Here is a 22,483-nt window from a genome sequence, read left to right as displayed (position 1 = left end):
CTGAGGGAATGGCTGGAGCTGTGCCACAGGAGGTTTAGGTTGGATATCGGGAAGAGGTTCCTCACCCAGAGGGTGTTTTGGCACTGGAAAAGGCTCCCCAGAGCAGTGGTCACAGCACCAAACCTGACAGAGTTCAAGGGGTGTTTGGACAATGCTCTCAGGCACAGGGTGGGATCGTTGGGGTGTCCTGGGCAGAACTGGGCTTTGACGAACCTTATGAGTCCCTCCCAACTCAGGATGTTCTATGCTTTTATGTCCTTCCTAATCCAGAGAACCTCTCCAGCAGGGTGTGAACCTGCAATTCCCCAAAGCCACCTGTGTCCTGCTGAGCTGAGCCCCTGGGGAAGGCACGGGGACCTTTCCTTCACCTGCAGCTGGAGGCTGCCCTCGCCCAGCAGCTCCCGGGGGGAAGCTGCACACTCTGTCACACTTGTGTCACACACACAGCTGGCACAGGCCATAGGCTGTTCCTCCAAGGCCCACAGCCACCAGCACGCCCAGACAGGGACATTTCTCCTCACACTCATGCATTATGCATGGCTCCATCCCAGCCTGCTTCAAATGCATCACCTTCCAGTGCAGAGATGACTGGGGCGTGGAAGTCGCTGCAGTTCCCCAGAGCCACCCATGTTAGTATTCTGAATGAAGCAAGTGCCCAGCAGGGTAAATTACTGTCCTGCTCACCCAAGGGCTGCTGATGATCTACCTTTGCTCTAATCCTGCTGTACCTGCAGGATGGACAGGTAAAAACCAAATATGTGCAGCAGCAGCAGTTGATTCACTGCAAGAGAAATTCTTGACTGAGTGGGGCAAAGTCAAAGCCTCACCAAGAATCTTTGCAGCTTCTCATGATCCCCACCCAATTTTACATCAATTACAACTACTATAGGATCAATCCAATGATAAGGCTAGTTGCAGGCTTGGTTGTTGAGTAATCAAAACTCTTGTTAACCTCATTGTTGAATCTCCATAATTTACATAAAAATATGCTCTGTATTGACTGAGGTTTCTCTCTGCATCTGTTACACTCACAGACACATTCCAGACTTTTCAGGGAGGAACCATAATTCCATTGACAATCAAGCTGGCAAAATTATACAACTCCAGATTTGCACAAAACTGATCTTCCAGGTTGAGACAGAGACAACATGAATAATAGATATTAAAGCAATCAATGAATCGTCTTTAGCCTTCATTCTCCTGAATTTTAAATTTCCTCTATTTTATCTGGGACTGATCAAAGAATTTTGATGACAGAAATAATATTCTATGGCTATTTCATGTTTTCTGCAGGAAATCTTAAAGCACCACCCAAGGAAAAGGAAAAAAAAAATGCAAATGCCGTGGAAGTGAGGCAAGTGATTTATTTTAACTGCGTTGATTTTTTCAGACCTGGGATTTTTTTTCAAATCATCATGGGACATATTGTGTCATTCAATTTTCATCAAATCTACCCCACTTTCAAAAAGGAAAGCACTGAAGGAGAGAAACCCCACTATTATTATTTGTTATTAATTAAACAAGAGCAGTATGCCCTTCATTATTTCTCTTTTTTAATTTATGATTTTTTTTCCTCATATGAAGGAAAATATTCAGTTTGGTTCTAAAAACAGGTGGTTCAGCAATCTGACTCAGCAAGTCAATGTTTTAATAAGAATCAGCAAAATACTGAGCATTTTTGAAGAAAAACCTGTATCCAAACCCCACCCTACGAGGAAGTTCATCTGCAAAGCTCAGATGAAAAGACCCTGAAGTTTGGTTGTGACTCTCTCTCATTTGAGCTTAACGAATCCCACAAACACATGGAAAACCCTCGCCCTTCATTTCGGTGTGGAAAGCCGGAGCTGCTGGAGCCTGGCATTTAACAGGTGCATCTGTTTACTTTCCAGCTACTCGTCTTCCTTAAAAAACCCTCAGCTCCTAAATACAATTAGATGCTGAATTGAGATGGCAAAAATATCAAGCTCCCTAGAGACAGGCGTCTGAAAAGTCTCTCCATCCCCACCTCTCCCCAAAAAAACACTTTAGGAAGGTTTTTCAGCTTCTGTTGCATCGAGCTGCGTTTATGAAACTCTGCCTGCGAGCATGCTGGACCCTTTAATGAGATGATGCCATGGAGTAATCTCTCTCCCGGAGACCCTGCTGTGAGCATCAGCACCATGAGCTGACTATTCAGCGTAAACATGCACCTGAAAATGACAAAAATACCTCCAAACAAAGCCTGCCCGAAGCAGCCCCCACCTGCCCGGCGGGATCAGCCGCAAGCATTTCTGCCTCTAATCTGCCCACCGAGCAGCGTCACAGAGACTGTCTTTTATCAAAACAAAGGCTGGATGCTGGCTGGGAAGTGTGAAGCCGACTAAAAATGGCTGAAAAGCTGTCCAAGGCACCCGGGAAGGTGGCCAGCCCCACCCAGCGCAGACACCGACCCGCTCAAAACACGCTGAAAATCAACCCAAAAGGGAGATGCCATTGTTCCCTTCTCCTCCGTGGCAGCGAGACAACATCCCCGCAATGTTTCCACCCCCCGAAACGAGTGCTCGGGAGCATAATGAAAGGATTAATGCATTTTTGCAAAAAAAAACCCCAATCCTAGAGCAAAGTAGGAAGCGGGGGGCCATCCCCGGCTCTGTCGCCCTCCTTGCCGGAGCTGCGTTTTCTTTGTGTGACACAAGGCTGAGCCCGGCTCTGGGTGTGTCCGTGGGCAGGAGGCACCCAGGAGCCCAACGCCACCACCTCCCAGCCCCAGCGGGCACCAAGGCACCGCCACCCGGCTTCCCTAAAGCCCGAAAGGTGGGAAATCATGCCAGCGACATCCCGACGGAGGGAGCCGGGGATGGGGAATGACGCCGCTAAGGGCAAGGGCGGATGCTCTGGGAACGAGCTGCAAGGTGGGAAGGAGGGAGGACCTGTATCCTGGATGCTTTCAGGGTGAGACACCTGCGGATGGGAGAAATGCATTCCAAGAACAGAAACAGGGGCTTTTAGTCTCTCTTTCTTTCTTAAATTACCCCCCCAAAGAAAAGCTTCGCGGAGGGGGAGGGAGAGGAAACAGCATGCAAAGGCCCACAGGTGAACAATGCAAAAATGGATGGATCCTGCCTTTGCCTCCTCTGCCATGCAGTCCTAGCATGCAACACCAGAACAGATAGAATACCCTGACATTTCCAGTTGCTCCAAAGACAGTCCATCTTGGTGGAATCGGCACTGGCTTGCATCTCGGAGAGCTGAGGGCTTGCCGGTCCTTTGGGTGGGAGGCACTGCCTTAGCAGTCAGGCATTCCCGAGCATGGGTGGGTTCCTGGGTACCGCTGCCGTCTCCCCGCTCGGCTCCGGACTGATGCTGTAAGCAGCACAGGCGGAGGGGGAGGGCATATTGTACGCGCTGCGGTCTCCACTGCAGCAAATCAGCAGTGTGATGTGGTTGCCCTAGGGAGCAGGCTCCTTTGAAAAGGGGATGCGGTCCCTTTTCAAATCAAAAGCTTGCGCTCGGGCGGCTTAGCCCTGCTAAGCCATGGAAATGGTTAAGGCAACCTGATGGCGAAGAAATAAAAACAAATTGGGTGTGGGTAAATAGGAGGGGGGGGTGAGCAGTGTTTCCTATGTGTCAGTACGGTTGTGACTGTTCCAGAAATTTCTTGACAGTGATGGAATCTGGTATTTTCTTAATTTTTTTTTTTTTTTTTTTTTTTTTTTTTTTTTTTTTTTTTTTTTTTTTTTTTTTTTGGTGAAGGCCGGATTTCACACAACCCTCCCAGGTTTTCATGCCTCCCTCCTCTCTGCCCAGCTGGGTGGGGTCGGGGAGCAGGCAGGAAAATAAACAAGGTCAGGATCCAAGCCCTGCAGAGCAACCCCTATTTTGCTATATTTTTTTGGAAAACCCTGCAGGCATGGGCTGACCCGTGTGGCCCCTCCATGCCAAGCCCTGCCACATCAGGATGCTGAGGACTCCCAGGTGCACCAGGTTTGGGTGTGCTGCCTCCTCCCATTGCCCAAAACGCTGTAAAAATCTGGATTTGAGGTGTAAGAGTGCAGGAATACAGGACAATTTGTGAAAGAGTAATAGCTGAATTTTAATATTCAGTTTAACAGTGGCAGGCCCCACCACTCCTTCCCTAGCAGGACACAGCCTCTGCCTCAGTTTCCCCAGCAATAAACTTTTATGAATAGACTTGCAGAGACATCATAACCATGCAATGGTCGTACTTGGCAAACACTGGGAAAGAAAATATTTTACCACTCAACCTGTTTGCATTTTCAGATTTTGGGGTGCCTAGGAATGTTAAACTCCAAAAGAAGTCACCCCATTTCATTGAAGAGTGACCAGTATACCAGACTATGTCCAGTCATTTTGGGCAGAATGACCCCAGCTGGGCACCTCTCAGCTCTGAGGCTGGATCAGATCATGACAGTTCATAAAATAATTTCACTTTAGCAGTGTTTTACTGAATTTTGCTTTTTTTATGTGGAAACAAACACCAACACAGACACAGTGGGTCACATACTCATCAGCATGGAGAAGAGAGTTTGAACCCTTCTTGTCTTTTGGCTCCAAAAATGACAGGTCTTTGACACCTGAGTTAACAGATATCTCCTCCAACTGGCAGCAGTAGGTCACTTATCCTTCCCCCAGGTAACTCATCTTATAGAAGAAAGCCAAAATTTAAGGTAATTCACCATAGTATTATCTTACTCTTTACCCAGGAAACTCTGCTGGGATTACAGAGGCCAACAGCTGTTGTTCATGTTTATAAACAATCCTTGAGATCCTAAAAACACTTGCTTAGGCCTGAACCCAGCATCTTCAGCCCCCTAACAGGGAAATCCTTAACTAATTGGGGCAGAACTGGCTTCAGCTGTCATTGCATATAGTAAGGTTAAACCATCTATAATGTCACAAACCTGGATTTTGTGTTCTTCCTGGCTTTGTTAAAAAAAAAAAAAAAGGAAGAAAGAGGTTGGCAAGGGATGATTTCTAAGCATGGACCCATTGGTTTAGACTCTTTGCAAGAGCAGAAAATTTCCCTATTGGTACATTTTTCCTGCAAACCCTTTGCAGCTCTACAATGGGGTTCCCAGCACCAAGCCATAATATGAAGTATTTACAAGCAGTGTGTATAAAACAGAGACATAATTCACATCAAACTTCTGCACCCTTGTCCCTGGAATAGCCATAGACACCCCAAACATGGTGCATAGGTCAAACTCATGGCTACTGGGTGTGTGCCACCAGCAACACAGCAGAGAGAAGGCAAAAGATCTCTGTTTGATCCCACTGTAACCCAAATTTCTGAGTCAAGCATGAAGGACAAATTCCCTTTGGACAGAAGAGTGGTCCACGTACATTTAACACCCCACTAATGATTTCTCCTTGTCTTCATTGTTTGTAGAAATTTTTCTCAGGTGTCTCCATTCCCTCTTCCAGGCTAGCAAAAGGAATCACACCATCAGGCTTCCTGTTTAAATTCTTACTCCCCTTTGGAAAAGTGTCTCTTCAGACCTGGCCCATGTGATTGGACTCTCCCACACTACTTCCAGAACTATTTTAATCCTCAGGCACCAGAACCCATCGCTTTACCAGCAGTAACAAGAACACTGCATTTGTGTTAGAGACAGAACTGAACTGGAACAGTGAGATGAAGACACTTAGAAAATGCACACGGGCTAAGGAGAGCTTCCAGTGTGCACTCACTTGTCCCAGGACCTGAGGCAGGTGGGGGACAGAAGCAACTCTATGTGTGACTACAGAAAGTGCTCAAAATCCCAATCAGCACTGGGTGGATCCAGCACTAAAATGGCCATTGATAAAAAAATGCATTTCCACAATGGAATTTTGAATTATTCAAGTAAGTAGTGAGAAAGAATTAGGACTGAGCACTTGGCCATCAATCCTGAGGTTAAGAACTGCTTGTTTGCCACAGAACTAAAGCAGGAGCAGGCTGGAAGGCACAAATAAACATTGCACTGCCTGGATCTGAAAAGGGTGAGACATGCACAGAGATCTTGGCATCAGCTGCAGGAAAGTTGAGTGTTGGAGGAGAGCTTTCCTGTGATCATGAAGAGCAGCAGGGTGAAAAGTGGAATTTGCTTCCCTTCAGAGCACTGTCCATTGGGAGCCTCCTTCTGCTATGGATTTACTGAAATTGTTACAGGTCTTAAGATGTGTTAGTGAGGTCACATGGAGCTCAGTGTTGATGGCACAGCCAGAAGCCAAGAGGGCTCATCAGCAGTTGCCTGTTCCATAGCTCTGCTGGAGATCAGGATGTGTGGGGTAAGCACTCAGTAAAACAAAGGTACCCATGGGATCATTGCAGGAAACCACTGGCCAAGTGAACACGTGTGTAGGATCTTGCTGTCTGCCTCATTTCTTTCCATCCCTCCAACTCCAACAGGGATCACAGAATCATAGAATGGTTTGGGCTCCAAAACCAGTTCCAAACCTTTGCCCATGGGCAGGGATGCCATCCTCTAGACAAGGTTTCTCAAAGCCCCATCCATTTTGGCCTTTAACAATTCCAGGCATGGGGCCCCCACATCTGGATGGCCAAATGAGGTGCAGACTGTAGCTCTGCAGAGGACAGGGACACCCTGCCATGGGGTGTGGCCACCAGGGTTGTGCTCCTTCCAAGGACACAGGAAATCCTGCAGCAGGACTGGCACTCCAGCCCTACCTTGTTTCCCTCCAAAGGTCCTTCCACAGTGACCCAGCCCACCTGTGCACCACTGATGAGCTCTGATGAGGTCAGAGTTAGCAACATTTATGGCTTTTTAGGTAAATATACTTGAATGGACCATAACAGTCCATAAGAGCTCAAAAGCACACACTGTTCTGCCACGGGAACTAAAATGTGGGGCCATCCCTTAACAACCCTGCTGGAGGGCAGGGGTGGAAGTCAGCTGGTTTCAGTTGGTTTCAACGATGATTTAATGATTAAAAATCCACAGACAGAGCTGAAACCACTGTTTGGAGTGCAGTGACTTTGAAGGCACTTTGGACTGACTGCTTTCTCCTGCATCACTCCACGTCAAGGCTCCGTGGGACACATCGAGGGCAGCGCCAGATCTGACACGTGGTGCTGAAAGATCCTGACACTTAGCACTTTAGGAGAACAATAGCATTAAGGGAGATCATTTGGGTTATTTTTCTAAGCTAATTTGTTCTTAGCATTAGCAACAAAAATAGAGAGGATGCTATTTTAAAAGTTGCATTAATATGTCTCGAAGCTCTAAAGAGCAACGGGGAATTTTTGCCTGAGCACTCCAAGCAAGGGCAGCCAGCAATTACATTTTCGTGAGGAGGCTGTCAATAGCAGAAGGATGGGCCAAATCCTGGCTCTGTTCTCATCCTTTTCACTGTCTTGTGCTCATTCTTGCACATTTTCTGGTCTGCAGAGCTGCTCAGAGGCAGCTGAAATGGCAAGGCCACGAGCTGGGAGATGGTGATGGCTGTTTCAGGTCCATCACTTCTCACAGTACAGGAAGCACACAGACAGCTCCGTCCTTGCTGTCTTTTGCCCCAGGTCTTTGCTACTTTCTCCTAGAAGATGTAATGCAGTGATGAATTACCTTTTTTCTCAGGTCTTCAGACCACAAAAGGAATCAATAAGCTGGTAAAAAAAGACAATATGGTCTTAAACTGGCAGAATTAAAGTCTGAAGCTGAACAATCACAACAAAAGAAGTCCCCTGTCCAGGCATGTCACATAATGTTCCAGCCTCCTTGCAATTTTTTTTAAAGTCTTGAAATATCTGGATTTATAGGGTTTTTTTTAAATCATCAGTCAAAATATTTGGATTGTTCACAAGGACAAGAAGTGTGATTTTGAGGCGTGCTAAGCTTCTGCTCTGCTGTCTGTTTCACTTTCTGCTCAGCAAAACTGCTCTTGATACCCATCTTTGCTCAAAGGCTGAGATTATAGATCCATATATCTATATATAGATATATATGGACATATCTAATCATAGAAGTGTAAATTGGAAGGGACATTAAAGATCATCCAGTTCCCAACCCCTGCCATGGGCAGGGACACCTTTCACTATCCCAGGTTGTTCAGAGCCCCATCCAACCTGGCCTTGGACACTTCAGGGATAGGGCAGCCACAGCTTTCCTGGGCAGCCTCTGCCAGGGCCTCACCAACTTCACAGGGAAGAATTTCTTCTTAATATCTGATCTAAACCCGCCTTCTGTCAGATAAAGCCATTTCCCTTTCTCCTATCACTCCATGTCCAAAATCCTTCTCCAGCTCTCTTGTCAGCCCCCTTCAGGCACTGGAAGATGCTCTGAGGTCTCCCCTTCCCCAAGTTCAAGAGTCCCAACTGTATAAGAGGATTACATAACTCCATATAACAATAAAATAACCATCTATAACTGTATAATAAATGTATATAACTGTATTACAAGACCTTATTATCATGAGATTTTCAGCAGCAAGCCAGTGACATGAGCCAAATGAGTTGGTGAAAGACCCAGATGAGACAAGCTTTGTGCTTGCTTCCTTCCCTGGGAATGAGGTGGCCTTTCTGTGAATCCTAGTAAATGAGCCCTTTGGGGGAACTCCTTAGATTCAACCTTGTTGTTAAGAAGCAATTTTGGGGTTTGAGCCTCTGCTGTGCCTCAGTGAACACGGCACAGACCTTCTTCAGCAGCCATGCCAGAGATGGCCAGGACTCCTGTGGTGCCATTAGAGCTCCCTGATTTCTGCAGGCAGCAGCACAACTAACACATAACAATCAGTTTTGATTTACTCCTGGCTCTCAGAGGTGGATAATTTCTCTTGGTTCTTTAATGTTATTTTTGAACTGCGAGGTTCGTAGAAATAAAGGCTCTATTCCTGCCATTGACCTAGAAAAGTCTTTTGATTCTTTCCAGTGGGACTACTTTTTTCAGTTGCTGGGAACCTTAAAATCCTGAGTTTCTCTCCTCTGGGGGAGGTAGTTGCTACATCTTCATTGCTCCTTTAAGATTTGATCAGTAAAGCTGATGAGACCCTAAAACTCTCTCTGACCTCCTGCACTCCCCCATTACAAAGGAAGTGCTTGCAGCTTATTACCATTTTCAAGCCTTCTGTTTTTAAGCCTGTTCTGTGAAATTTTTCTTTCCTACAGCGTTGCTGGTGCTGCAGCTGGCATTATTAATTCCATTTCATTAACTGATCTTCTTAATGTACTGGAAGACAAAAGAGAAGAGAGTCCTGAGACCACAGCCTGGCTGAGCCTCAGGAGATCTCTGTTCAGTCCCCACATCTGCCACAGGCTTCTTACTACGTGACCTTGGGAATATCTCTCTGAGGTCTCTGGGTCTGCTTGGTCTATTTAAATTTGGGGCATGGTCTGCTTTTTTGAGCTTTGTTTCTGCAGCACCCAGCACAACATCTGCAGCTCCAGCAGAGGAGCCTTGCTCATTTTTGCAGCACAGCTTGCAAGGCTGGTGTTACTGGCTGCCATTCTTGGACCAGGGGAGATGAAGCGAGGTGGTAAAGATGAATTTGGATTGCACTGCTCCTGGAAATGGTGAAATGCTGCCCAGTGTCAGAGGACTCTCTTCTTTGGCCAAGCATGCCCTGAAGAGATGATGATGATGATGCATTTTCAGCAAATTCTTGAAGCAAGGTCTGGTGTCCAGTGCCTGAGCTGGGGAAGTGAGGCTGTGCCACACAAGCCAAAAGGAGAGGTCCTGTCCTGCCCTTGGCTCCTCTGCACATCCCAGTCCTGAGCTCAGGCAGCTCAGGTGCACCCCAGGGAAGATGTTCCCACAAAAAATGCCAAAGCTTTGCTCCCAGCTGGCAGGGCCAGCCTTTGCTCTGCCTCTGCTGGGACCAGACTCAAGTTTTGAAGCTCAAGGTGCTGATTCAGAGGCTGGGATGCTCTGCCCGAGTGCAAAATGCAGCTACAAATTTTGCAAATGTGACTGCAAATTAAACCAACAGCCTGCAGGCAGAGGCTCGGGAGATTGAGGCCACATTTGCAGCAGTGCCACAAGCCCTTAATTGAGTTTGGGATGCTCACAAGCAGCCAGGGGTGCTGGAGAATGAGCTGTGGTTTGCAGCATTTCTGCAGGCTCCACTGCTCCAGTGCCTGGCACTCCTGCTGCCAGCCCAATTCAGGCCAGGGGAGAAGGTGCAGAATAATTTAATGTAGATCAAGCCCCCTTCCCCAGCTTCAGATGTGCCCAAAAAATAATATTCTAGGGTGCTCCCCATTAGGGCCTGAGCTTGTCACCATGCTGGAGAGCTGCTTCAAGCATCTCAGCACGGGCATCTTCACATGGCCCACCCCACCCTGCAGGGAGGTGAGAGGATCCTGCAGCCCTGCTCCGGCTCGGCCAGCACACAATTGCCATGGCAACCCCAGCTTTCCCTGGAAAACAGAGGCAAATCACTGACACTGCTGCATTCAACAGCCTGCTCCACGGCTGGGAGACACCTGGGTACCAAGATGCTCTCTGCAAAGGGACAGCTCCAGTCATACCCAGCCTGGGGATGACTGGATGTTAATATGGGAAAATCCTGGCTGAGCTTGCAGAGATATGGGGTACAGGGTGGACAGGGGGAGGTGAAGAAGCAGCTGATCCTGTCCTGGAGCAGCAGCTCCTGTCCTGAGCAAACACAGCCTACAGTGCTTGCAAAAGTGATGGAGGAGGCAGTGGGGCTGCTTTAAGATTTGATCAGTAAAGCTGAAAAGACTCTAAAACTCTCTCTGACCTCCTGCACTCCCCCATTACAAAGGAAATGCTTGCAGCTTATTACCATTTCCAAGCCTTCTCTTATTGCAGCTGTGCTGGGTGGCACAAAGTGGGGGAAAAGAACCCAAAAGGAGCAATGAAGGACATAAAATAGTGATGAGTAAGGCAGAAGTGCCAGTGCAAGGCTGTGAGAAGGGGAAAACAAGGAGAGAACAGGGCAGGGTTCTGCTGAGAGTCTGTGTGAGCACTGGCTGGAGAAATGCTTTGGAGGGCAAAGCAGCACTCTGAGTTTTAAATGCTATTATGGGTCTCTAGGGCAATTAGAAGAATTAGATCAGGAAATGATGTGCCAGAAGTGTTGGCTGAAAAGCAGTCAGAGTTGTGTTTGTTGGGGAAACAAACAAGGAAAATGGTTTTGAGTGGCATTTTAGGACATTGGATGGAAATGAAGCAACACAGAAAAGCTGAACTGGTTTGAGTAGTGGGGGGCTGGCCCTGCCCCAGCACATCCCCTCACATGGGGCAGAGGGAAGAGGACAGATCACGTGTATGTATCTTATGGAAGATACCACAAGCAAGGTCAAGCAAGCTTCCAGCATCCAATCAGCAGAATATGCCATGAAAATCCACACCCTGGAGCCAGCTCATTAGGAACTTAAGATCAGTCATCCCTAAAACTAGTTATCTTATGCAAACAGATGCAAAAGGAGGAAAAAGAGAAGAAAAAAAATGGAGAACCCAGTTGAACCCACTGAATTTGTGGAAATGGGTTTCTCTCTGAAGAACAGATCCTATCTCTGAGCACTTGGCTGTCATATAACCTCACTCCCTCTCTGCACACAATGAGAAAATCCTGATTTGGATGCTGACATCAAGTATCTGAGAAAAGACAATTTAATTTCCCATTCTCAAGGCAAAAGGATTAAAGATAGCACAGCAAAATTATTTCACATTTAGTAAACCAAATGAAAAAGTCTGAGGAATTCAGATTTCCCTGACAATACTGTGAAACACCACAAACCACATTTTCCTGATTGCTTCTGCAGAAGGACTGACAGCTCTCTGTCCTGGGAAGAGGGTGAGCAAAATAGAAGGTATTGGGGGGGTTTGAATATCTACATGAAAAGCAGAATTATTTTTCCTTATTTATCAATGAATAAGTAGCTTGAAAGCCCACTGGACAAAACTAAACAAGGGAAGGTGTTTTCCTTATTGGAAGCACATTTAACCACAGCATGTGGATATGGTAGAAGCATAAGGAATTTCAGGGTAGCTGCAGATTTGCAGAGATCCAGAAATAGCTGTATCCCAGAGCACTGCACACGAGGAGCAGTGTGAGCTGGAAGGAAGCATACTACATATTCTGCATTGATAGTGAATTCCCTTGCAACAGGTTTGGCTTTTGCAGAAATAGGGGATTTCCAAAGAGAACAGTAAAATAGGTCTGGGCAAGATTCACCAAAGGTCTGCTGGGATTTCAGAACTGCTTTCCTAAAGTGTTTCCCTCCTTGCAAACATTTAAGTACATGGGGCTTTGATGAAACTCCCTGACAGAGACTGGTACCACCAAATACCTCATTGTGTTTTATCAGTTAGTTCATTCTTAATAAATCCACCCAGGGATCCAAAGCACAATATCCCTTGTGGCCCATGTGAGGCTCTTGAATTTCAAATGCCAGGTACTTAAAATTAATGTCTTGCAGATGAATCAGAGATAAACCATAATGGCATGACATTAATTTCAAATTATTATAAATTTAAAAAACCCACAATCTTATTTTGGTTTGGAAATCAAAAAAACCCAACCCCCAAGCTCACTTGGTGTATTTTGTTTTGTATGAACTCCTCTTTCACAGGTGCAGGAGATCAGCTCCTGCTGAATTTTGGGCAGGACTCTGAGTCCAGCTGGTTCTCAGCACCTGTGGGGCTTTGGAAACCTCAACCTCTGAGTACCCCCAGCCTGATGCTGAGAGACACCAGCCCTCAAGACTAGGATGATTAATACTGGGGGCCAGAAGAGAAGGACTTTGTTTTGGAAGCAGCAGCAGCAGAAGCTCTTACCTTTTCCAAAACACTTTCTTTTTAACTGTGATTTTTTTCCCCCCCTCATTCTCTTCCCAGACTGCCTGACATTTCAAGTGATCAAAGTTCCCTGTGAAGCACAGCTCCTAAATTTCAGATAAATATAGCCACACTGCTCTGCACTTGTTTGTTTTTCTCAGGTTGCAAACCTGCAGTGGAGACCTACTTATCCTGGAGCAGGGGGAGCTGCTGGTTGGGCACCACGTGTTCGGCAGCAGGAGGGAGCAGAGCCCTCCCTGCAGGATGTGGCTCTGCTCTGCTCCCAACAGAGGGTCCAGTCCTGCTCTGGAAACTCAGGACAAAGCCACCAGCAGCCCCCTTGCCGGCTGGAGGAGGCAGAGCAGCCCTGGAGTGGGCAGAAGGCACATGGAGACAGGATGGAGATGGCCGTGGCTGAGCGTGGGGACAGGTCCAGCCCACGCTGACACACAGGGGGACAGCCCTGAGCCCTCTGAGACATTGGGAAGCTCTGTGGGGCCTGGGGTATGGATGGAATCACATGCCAGGGCAGGAAGGTCCTGCCCCTGCCCACACAGACACAACCACTCAGCCTGGTACAATTTATTTTGGCCTCCCCATTAGCTGGGAAGTAAATGTGGCAATTACTTTGCACATCCCAAGTGTCAGAACCCTTTGGCACATTTCCCTGAAGCTAAATAATTAATGAAGGGCTCTGATTAGTGTGAATCTTGTGGAATCATCAAACAGCGTGGCGTGACATTTACTTTTACTTCTTGATGCCTGAGACAGGGCTCGGTGATGAGGCTTCCATCCTCTCCTGCAGCTGAAAGGGTGTGACCTGGGGTTTGTTCTGTGAAAAAGGTTTCTGCCCTGCTTTGTGCTTAGGCTGCCACTGACACCAGCAGCCTCCAAAATATGAATGCTTTGCAAGTGATGGAAGATAAAATGCATTTCTTTTCCATGCAGGAAAGATATCCTGCAAATGTAGCAACTCAGCAACTCATTTCCCTCAGTGCCTTGTTAGAGTCACCACATCTAAAAGGGCTTTTTTCCCCTCTTACTGACAAACAGGAGTGAACTAGAAGATACCAGGGGTGCATCTGCCAGGGGTGAGGCTCAGACCCTGCAAACTCAGCCACCAGAGCAGGATCTGGCTCCCATGGCAGTGGGATTCCAGCTTGGCACGGGGTAGCAGAGCAAGCTGGTGTCCCTGCAGGGTGGGAGCCCTTCTAATATTAGACTGCTGCATGTGAGGAATAGGAAGAGCTGGTGGCTGTCACTTTAGGTCCCTTTTCTCCTACAATTTCTTTCTGAATGAATTCCCCACACAGAACAGACCAGAGAGCTGTCCTGAGCTGTGACACAGAGCTCTGTGTGAGCTGCTGCCCTTCTCCCAGCCCTCCCTCATTTTACCATCAAACTGCAAATAATCTGGTTTTCACTCTGAGGGAGAGAGGTTTGTACTAGGGAGCAGAGGGGCTGCCCAGAGAACACAAGGAGCTATTACATGTGCAGATTGGGTATCTTTGGGGTCCTGAAGTGCAGAAGAAGATGCAATCTTCACCTCTCCAAGGAGATAAAAGTAAAACAAAGAGTTTACATAAAAGCAGAACTTTTCTGATCCCAAATGCCACAGCCAGAGTGACAGCAGCTCCAGAATGCACTGTCCCTGCTCTGTCTCATGCATTTCACTCTGAGCAGCACGTTCACATGCTCAGGGATTATACTTTCCAACCTGTGCATCAACACCAGTCAGACACCTCCAAAAGCTGCCTCTCCCTAGAGAGATTTCCTCCTCACAGAGAGTTTTGTAAAAACAGGAGGTAAAGGACTCCTTGCAAGGAAAAGCAAATAGTTTGGAAATCATGTACTTCCAGTCTGTGCCTGGTTCTGCCTCATCCAACATGTGTTTCCATGGAAGCAGAGGAGGAAACAGGCAGCCTGTGGCTGCAAATCACAGCAATCTCACTGCCTGCTCACGAGCCTGAAAAGACAAATGGATCATTAAAAATAAAAAACACCTGAATTTTTTAACATGCCTTTTGATGGTAGATCTTTGGTATTTAGTGTTCCAACGTTCTCTTCAGGGACAGGTGTTCAAGAGCATCACAGCTGAACAAAACAACCTTGGGCTCATTCTCAGAGGAAACAGAGTATATGCCAAATAAAATGATTTTTGCTCTTTTGTTGGTCACACTGGTGGAGTGATTGTGTGAGCACAGAGAATGGCAGCACAGCACACAAAGGCAGTTACATAAATGGAATAAAACATGTTTTCAGCACGGTTTGGAGGAGTGAGAGACAAAACCAAGGATGATTTAGGAAATACAGATTGTTTAGGAAAGCTTTATCTGTTGATAAAACCTGACTCTGATCTCAGGAGTGAGCCTCCTGAAGTCAACCTGGCAGTCAGTCACTTGTCTTATCAACATGTCCTTTGAGCATAAACCTGTTTCTGACGAGAACCATGAAGTTTTCCTGGCCTTAAATGAGCATCTTGAGGCCTCAACGCATCCACAGAAAACACACAGCTCCTAACAGTTCTCCAGCCAGCTGCAAATACATCTTGCTGCTGAGCCAGGCACATTTCACTGGGAGTAATTACCCTTTCTCCCCAGGTAAGAGCTGCCTCTTGGCCAAAATGTGGCACTGGGGGACTTGATTGTAGCTGCTCTTGAGTGACTGAGCTGGATCTACCTGGTGCCAGCTCCCAGCAAGGCACCAGGGCTGATCTGATCTGTGTGCAGCCATTACAGGATCAAATGCAAAATGTCCTTCCTGCACTTACCCCCCTCAGAAAAACATATATCTCTTTTAGAGCAGCCTGCCTTGTCCCAAAAGGCTGCAGAATCTCTCACTGGTAGGTCTGGGTTTCTTTTCTTTCTTGACTATCAGGCAAGAAAAATTAGGCACACTTACAAAAGCTGCCAATTAGAAAACAGAGTTGCAGACTCCAGTGAGCTCAAAATCTTGAGGGTTTTTTGTGTTTGGGAGATTTCCTCCCCCCAGCTCTGTGTGCAATGGATTTGGAGCTGTTCTCTGTAGCTGCCTGAATGCTGAATTTCTGAATACTGTGGTCAATACTGCATTGAATTACAATACCTATGATCTAATGACAGCTCTGTGTGCATCTAGGACCTAAGTTTAGTAGATTGTTTTCAGTCAGAGAACAGCAAAAATTGAAAGAATGGCTCAAATCCATTTGAGTTTCTTAGAAACTACATCCAAACAGGGAAATATGAGAGATGAAAATAAATCTACAGGGGAAAATGAAGAGATTGAGCTTGTACCAGGACTGACCCTATTTCAGAGCCTGCAAAGGTCCCAGGGAACTCAATACCAGCAAATCCCAGTGAGCAGATGGGAGTACTAGAGAAGGTGTCCTTCTTCCTTTAGAAGCCTGTGAACACAAGGCTTAAAGGGAGGGTGCACTGGATTGGTTTTCATCTCTGGCTGGTGCTTAATATTCTTCATCTCACAGTGGAAACCACCTGGTGGTACTGGCTGGTGCCATGAGCTGTGATAATATGGGATTCTTCCTTTTTTTTTTTTTTTCAAAAATACGGATGTCAAATCATAATAATGGTTTGTGCACTATTATGCTTTGATTGAACTGTAATAATGATTTGTGGGTTGTTTCTACCTTTGCTGTTGGTAAGTGAGCCACTGAGTGTTCACTGGGCCCAAAGGCCTGAAGGTGAGAGGTTCCTGTATCCTGTTCCCAACTCAAAGCCCACCAGGACATACCTGGGAGTGTTCAAGTCCAAACTGAGAGGGATTTTGGGCACCCTGGTCTAGTGGAAGGTGTCCCTGGCCATGGCAGGGAGTTGGAATTGGTACATCTTTAAGGTCCCTCCCAAACCTAATTATTCTGTGATTCTAGGATTCTATGAAAAGGCTCTGCAAGTTTTAAGAACATGTAAGGGAAGGAAGAACACTGCAAATAAATTCTTGGCCCAAGGAGGAAGGAACTGAAAGGTGAGCAGAAAACTGGTGTGGATGAGCCTGCTCTGGGAGGGTATCAGAAAAGCATTTGCTTGTAGTCAGCCAGAGATATTGATCTGCAGTCACACAGCAGCACAGGCTGGGCAGGAAGCATCACCAGAAACTGGCTGAGGGAAAGGGAGAAACATGTCAATAAAATCAGGGCCTGTGTCAAAGGGAGGAGGAGGAGGAGGAGGAGGAAGGAGGAGGCCAGCAGGGCAGCCTGTGCTGGAGCCATGGGTGTTTACCTCATGGTGTATCAGTGACCTTGAGGGTGATGCCATTATCTAATGATGCCAAACTGTAGGAGGCACAGAACAAATTAATTACAAATGGGAGATTAGGCTTACGGTCTGATAAGCAGCTCACGGAGTTCAATGGAGAGAAGTTTTAATGAGATTAAGTGACAAAGCCATCACTTAGAAGGAAGCTTTAAACAGACTACAGGCAAGGAGAAAGAAGTGGGGGCGAAGGCAGAGAACTATTAAAACCATCTGTGTTATTAAAAGAGGAGTAAACAAGGCCTGTGCCTCTCAGGGAGAAATGGGGATGATAGTAAGGCGTGCTGGCACTGCCAGTGGGAGCTGCTCCTGTGAATGTATTGTATGAAACATCTGAGTCAGACTCAGGGGAAAATTGATGGGAAACCCAGCACAAACTTGGGATTAACATCAGCAGCAAAGCACTGCCTGGCTTGGTGTGAATAAACCTGGAGAGGAGGTCCAGGAGGCCTGGCTGAGTGGGATATGGCAAAGGGAAGAGCTCTGCTTTGGCACAAGAGCAAAAAGTGCAGGACACTAGATGGTAGCAATCAAGGAAAGAAACTGGCCAGCAGTTAATATGTCAGGCTCTTAAATAATAATAGCTACTGCTAAAGATGAATAATTAAAGCAGAGCACTTGGTCCTCAGGCCCTTGTGTAGCTCCTTTGCTCTAATGCCTGGCAGAAGCAGCATTTATAGTATGTGGCAGGAGGAATCTTGTGATCCCAGGGGCTGGCTCTGCTCCACCTCCCACCAAACCCACTGCATCCTTCTCTGTGAGCTGTATTTAAAGCTGAGTTCAAATAAAATGGGAATGGGAGCAGCTTTGAATTAAACTGGGATCAGAGACCTGGGTGTGGGGATTGGCAGTAATGTCCTGTGTTTATGCTACCTGCAGGCAATGGGCCAAAACAGCTCCTGAAAAGGAGGAGAGACATTCCTTAGTGCAACATCAGTGGGCAGACTTGTGTGGCCGTGTTACAGAAGAAATGTCAGGCACATTTCCCCATCCTTCCTCTCTGTGATGGGACAGATGCTCTTGGGATGCACTGGCATTGTCAGGCACGCAGTGACTCACTAACACCCGAGTCTGCCAATTCTCACCTTTCAGAGCATCGAAGTAGGGAAAAGGTTTGAGAAGAAAGCAGAGCAGACCCCTCTTTTTTCTCCCCTCTGCCTCACCTTTCCACCCACCCCTACACCCAAAGGGTAACACCATTGTGAGGGGACTGAAAAAGGGAGCAGGCACCAGGCAAAGCAGAGCTGACCCTCAGACAACACAAAAAGGTGGCAATTCCTGCATTTAATAATCCTCCTCACGGTGAAATTCATCCTGCAGGCTCTCCAAGGAAAGGGCCTTACTGCTTGTTCTTATCTTGGCTAACAAAAGAGCCTGATCTTCACTGGGTCTCCAGGCACTACATGTAAAATAAGATCTAAAAACAATAATCAGCCCAGAGCTTTCTTTTTCCTGAGAAATCAGGGAGCAATTTGTGCATGTTAAGAAACACTTCCAGCACTGCAGCCTTTCAAAGTCATCTGCTATTCCCTTGACTTCCCTTGCAAATGCAGATTATCCAAATGCAGATCCCTGGGTGCTCTCTGATACACAATTCCAGTAAATGTTTACATCCTATTTTGGGTCAAAATATGCTGAAAGGGTGCATAGGGGATGCCTCAGCATTTTACAGTTTCTTCACTTTGGTCAGCAGAAGTGAGATCCTATGGGGGTGACAGCTGAAAGTGAGTTGCAATCCCACCTTTTTGGAGATTGAAACCCTACAGTTAACCCTGATTTTTAGAAATTGCAGTTAAAGGGTTATGCACAGAGGTATGATATGGGTCTATGCCTCAAACCCACAAATAGAGTCTGCAGCTCTGAACTCCAGCCTTGCCCACAGGGCAAAAGCAACGCTCTCATCTGAATAAATCCTGAAAATCTCATCTGCCAGCGTCTCCAAACCAGTGCAACAGCAACAGGAGCTAAAGCCAAGTGCTCTGAATATTTCCTTGCAGAATACCCAGGAGAGCACAGCTATATGTAACAAAGATATTTACAGTGTTTGAGGCAACATTCCTACTCTTAGCAGACACACAGGTGCCAGGAAATGGTTCTACTCCCCAGGCAGGATTCAAACCACAGCACAGGCAGGTCTGTGAGGCCAGCATTATCACATTGATCTTTTTAACCCACTCCATGTAGCACCAAGCCTGAGCTAAGTGACCACTGCTCATCCAGACCCCCCTCTCAGCTGCTGCTGTGGCTTGGAGCAATACAGACAGTTTGATGAGCCATTGCTGCTCTCTCTCTCTGTGGGGAAGAGGGGAAACAGCTGCAGCTTGGTCAGGGAAAGGACCTCTCACCTGGAGAGGAAGCACCGAGGGAAGGCACTGCTATAACTTAACAAGGGTGCAGGAGCAGAAGGAAGCAGAACTCCTTTAAAAGGGATGAGAGATGGCATGTTCCCCAGACAGGTGTGGCTGACACAGGTTAATCTTTCACTCTGCATGGCTCCACGTGCTCCATGAGTTGCCCCTGTGACCCTAAGCAGTGGCCTGCTGGCCTTGCCAGCTCTTTGCAATGCCTCCCCTCCAAGGGAAGGTCTCACATCCCAAACTGAGCTGATCTGGGCCCACAGACATCATAAAGTCACTGCTGTGTGCACAGCCAAAACATCCACTCTGTCAGAACCCAGGACATTCCTCTGGCTGCCCTGGGGGACTCGAGACCCTGGCAGGGAGTCAAAAACACCTGTGCCTTTGATTTTAGCCCATGGAAACAATGACCAACTCTGTGTGAGGAGTTACAAGGCACAAGAGTTTGAGGAGAATGACAGTGAATTTGTCACAGGGTGAAAAAGGAGAATTTTGGGGATTTAGAATGGGGGTTCAAGAGGCAAGATGGAGCAATCTGGGTATGTCCTGTCCTGTCCTTCTCCATTTTCTTGGCCTCCATCTTCTGCTGGGATGGTGGCACTTCTGGATTGGTTTAGAATAGAGACAGACTGTCTAACACAGGTGATGGTATTGGAAAATTATTGTAAATAAAGTACACATAGTTCTTAGTACAAAAAGCCAACACCACCCCAAGGGCAGGGGCTGTGCCACAACCCGACCTGCTGGACAGACCTCAGCAGGGCAGAGGAAGGATGTAACAGATAAGAGAAAATAAACAACCTTGAAAAGCAAAACCGACGAATCTCGACTTCTTCTTTAGTCCCGGGGCTGGGAGAAAAAAGAGACTTTTTAATACCTCGGGAGCCATTTCAACCACAGAAACACGACACCACTCCCTCCTTTACAAAAGGCTTGCACCCGACAGCCAGTGGCACTTGAGGGTGGGGTCATTCCCTGTGAGCTCTGTCACTGGGGACATTTGGCTAACACATCCTTCAGCATTTTTCCTCCAGCATCTTCATTTATTTCCTTTTGCAATGTCGATTTGCCCAGCCAGCTCAATGAATAATTCAGCAATATTAAACACATGCCAAAGCTGTTTCAGCTCTAAGTAGGATCAGTTCTTTGGTCCTTTTCTCCATTTAAACTTCATTCCAACATAATCTCCCCTTCATTGCTGCTGGGGGAGCAAAATCTACAAGTAAAAAGGACATTGCCATAGTTATATGGAAATATAACAATATATATGGAAATTCCCTCTTTGATAGGAACGGTGTGCTGCTAATCATTCTGCTGGATGCCTTACTGCTTCTGGTAATGATGGAAAAACCAGCTATTTTTTTAACAGACATCTATTGGATATAAAGTTCAATAACCACGCAATAAGGATGATCTCACAAACCAGAATTCAGGAAAAAACCGAGGTAATTTCCCAGTTTTGTTGTGTGTTCCTGCAGTGAAAGCAATTCATCACATCCAACAAATCAATTACTCACACAATAAATTAGCCAATATCATCCTTTTTCAGCAGCTTTTCTAGACAAAAGGGTTGTGCACGTGTGGTGGAGTCAGTGTGTGACATCCAGCTGCAGTGATTGTGCACATGAAGGGCAAGGTGAGTGCTCATTTCAGAAGGGCACAATTGCCACTATGGCTGTTATTAAATCCCACTCATTTATCACTCCCTGGTTGGAGCAATAAGCCTTTCACTTTCAGCTAAGGGTGAAACATGGCCCTGTTTCTGCAGCAGCAAAGCTCCAGAGCAGGAATCCCAGGCCAACAGGGAAGACAGCCTGTTCTCCCTCTTTGGGAAGTAATTTCCAATTCTTTGGAACAACCCTTGCACTTAACCTAAGCAAGTAAGCCCAGCTGTTTGTGTTTCAGTGCTTCAATGCTACATTGGCTGACCAAGTAACCTTCAGAAATCCTGGCTATTAATCTCTGCTGGCTTTTCTGCAGGCTCCCCTCCCTTGTTTGTTGCTCAGATACAGACCTTGCATTGGTGATGCTATCAGCATTTCATGAGGATGCATGCAAGGACCCCCTCACACACTCCTCTGTAAGGAACTGTCTCTACTCCTAAAAGAGAGCAGAAAAACCTGTCTGTGCAATGCCTGCCTCTGCCAACAGCACACACTGAGTGAGCAGAGATCCTGGGCTGCTTTTATGGGAGTTGCTCAGAAAACAGTGTCTGTGGGATTGTCAGAGGCTGGATTTTGATCTTACACCACTGTGGATCCCAAGTAGCACCAAGCAAGGCAGAGAGCTTGTACCAGCCAGGCCAGAGTGGCACCAAACCCTGGAAATCTGAATTCATTTTATGCCTTGAATTTTGCAGTCTCGTTGCACCTTCTATTCAAAAGATAAGAAGCTATTAAAAAATCTATTAAAAGGAAGTTAATAAGAAGTTATACTATTATATATTATATTATTATATTATTCTTATTAATAATATTGTATTATTATTATTATTATTACTGCTCTACTAATAAGAAGTTATTACTATAAGAAGTTATTTTAAAAATTACATTTTGCTCATTTGTATGAAATGTGTTGCTCTCATCACAGATGGATGATGTAGCAACATAAAAAGCTGTTTCCCTGGAAAATTATTCTTTAGGATCCGGTTGGAAAGAGGAGAGTCTTTACTGAGATTCCTGCATTACCTGGCAGTCTGGATAGCTTAATGACAAATCCTTAAGGCAAGCTCAATTTGCTGCCTTGGAAGCCTTATATCTCCCTTTGTAAGACAGGGCTTTTTTGCAAAGGTAATACTGATTATCTGTGTCCTTTTAGTTTTTCTCAAGTTACCCCAGCTCAGAGGACTCCTGAGGTCACCTCTCACTGTAGCTTGCACTCTCCTGAACTGAGCTGTGAATTCTTTTGATATGAACTGGGAGAAGTCTTGTACATCTTTTCCAGTGATGTTGGAAAGTTGCAGGGAAGTATTGGAGGACTAATTCCCTATAAAATCTCCTGGCACCAGCTGGGAAATGGTTTTTTTGGGCAAGAGATAGCAAAGGGCTTTCAGAGCACAGACTCAAACAGGGACTCGAGTAGAAGCTGCAAGGAAGATAAACCCCAAAAACCCCAAAAAGAAGAGGTTCTGGCACCAGAG

At 46.4% G+C, this 22,483-nt stretch overlaps 1 protein-coding gene across 2 annotated transcripts in view; it reads right to left on the bottom strand.

Annotated features, from left to right (window-relative positions):
* RTN1 (reticulon 1) overlaps nucleotides 1–22,483 on the bottom strand; it is a 120,350-nt gene that overhangs the window by 14,993 nt on the left and 82,874 nt on the right. Inside the window, exon 1 of one of the 2 annotated variants that reach the window (XM_059850539.1) lies at nucleotides 3,158–3,358. The exons of the other annotated variant lie outside the window; for it this stretch is intronic. Within the exon in view, the coding sequence (XP_059706522.1) occupies nucleotides 3,158–3,218 (61 nt within the window). The 5' untranslated portion in view covers nucleotides 3,219–3,358. Of the gene's footprint in view, nucleotides 1–3,157; nucleotides 3,359–22,483 lie in introns of those variants that run through there. 2 annotated transcript variants of the gene reach the window in all.

The sequence above is a fragment of the Haemorhous mexicanus genome, chromosome 6 (assembly GCF_027477595.1).
Source record: "Haemorhous mexicanus isolate bHaeMex1 chromosome 6, bHaeMex1.pri, whole genome shotgun sequence".
Lineage (NCBI taxonomy): Eukaryota > Metazoa > Chordata > Aves > Passeriformes > Fringillidae > Haemorhous > Haemorhous mexicanus.
The sequence above is the reverse complement of the archived record's forward strand: the minus strand, read 5'-3'. Positions and strand labels throughout refer to the sequence as shown.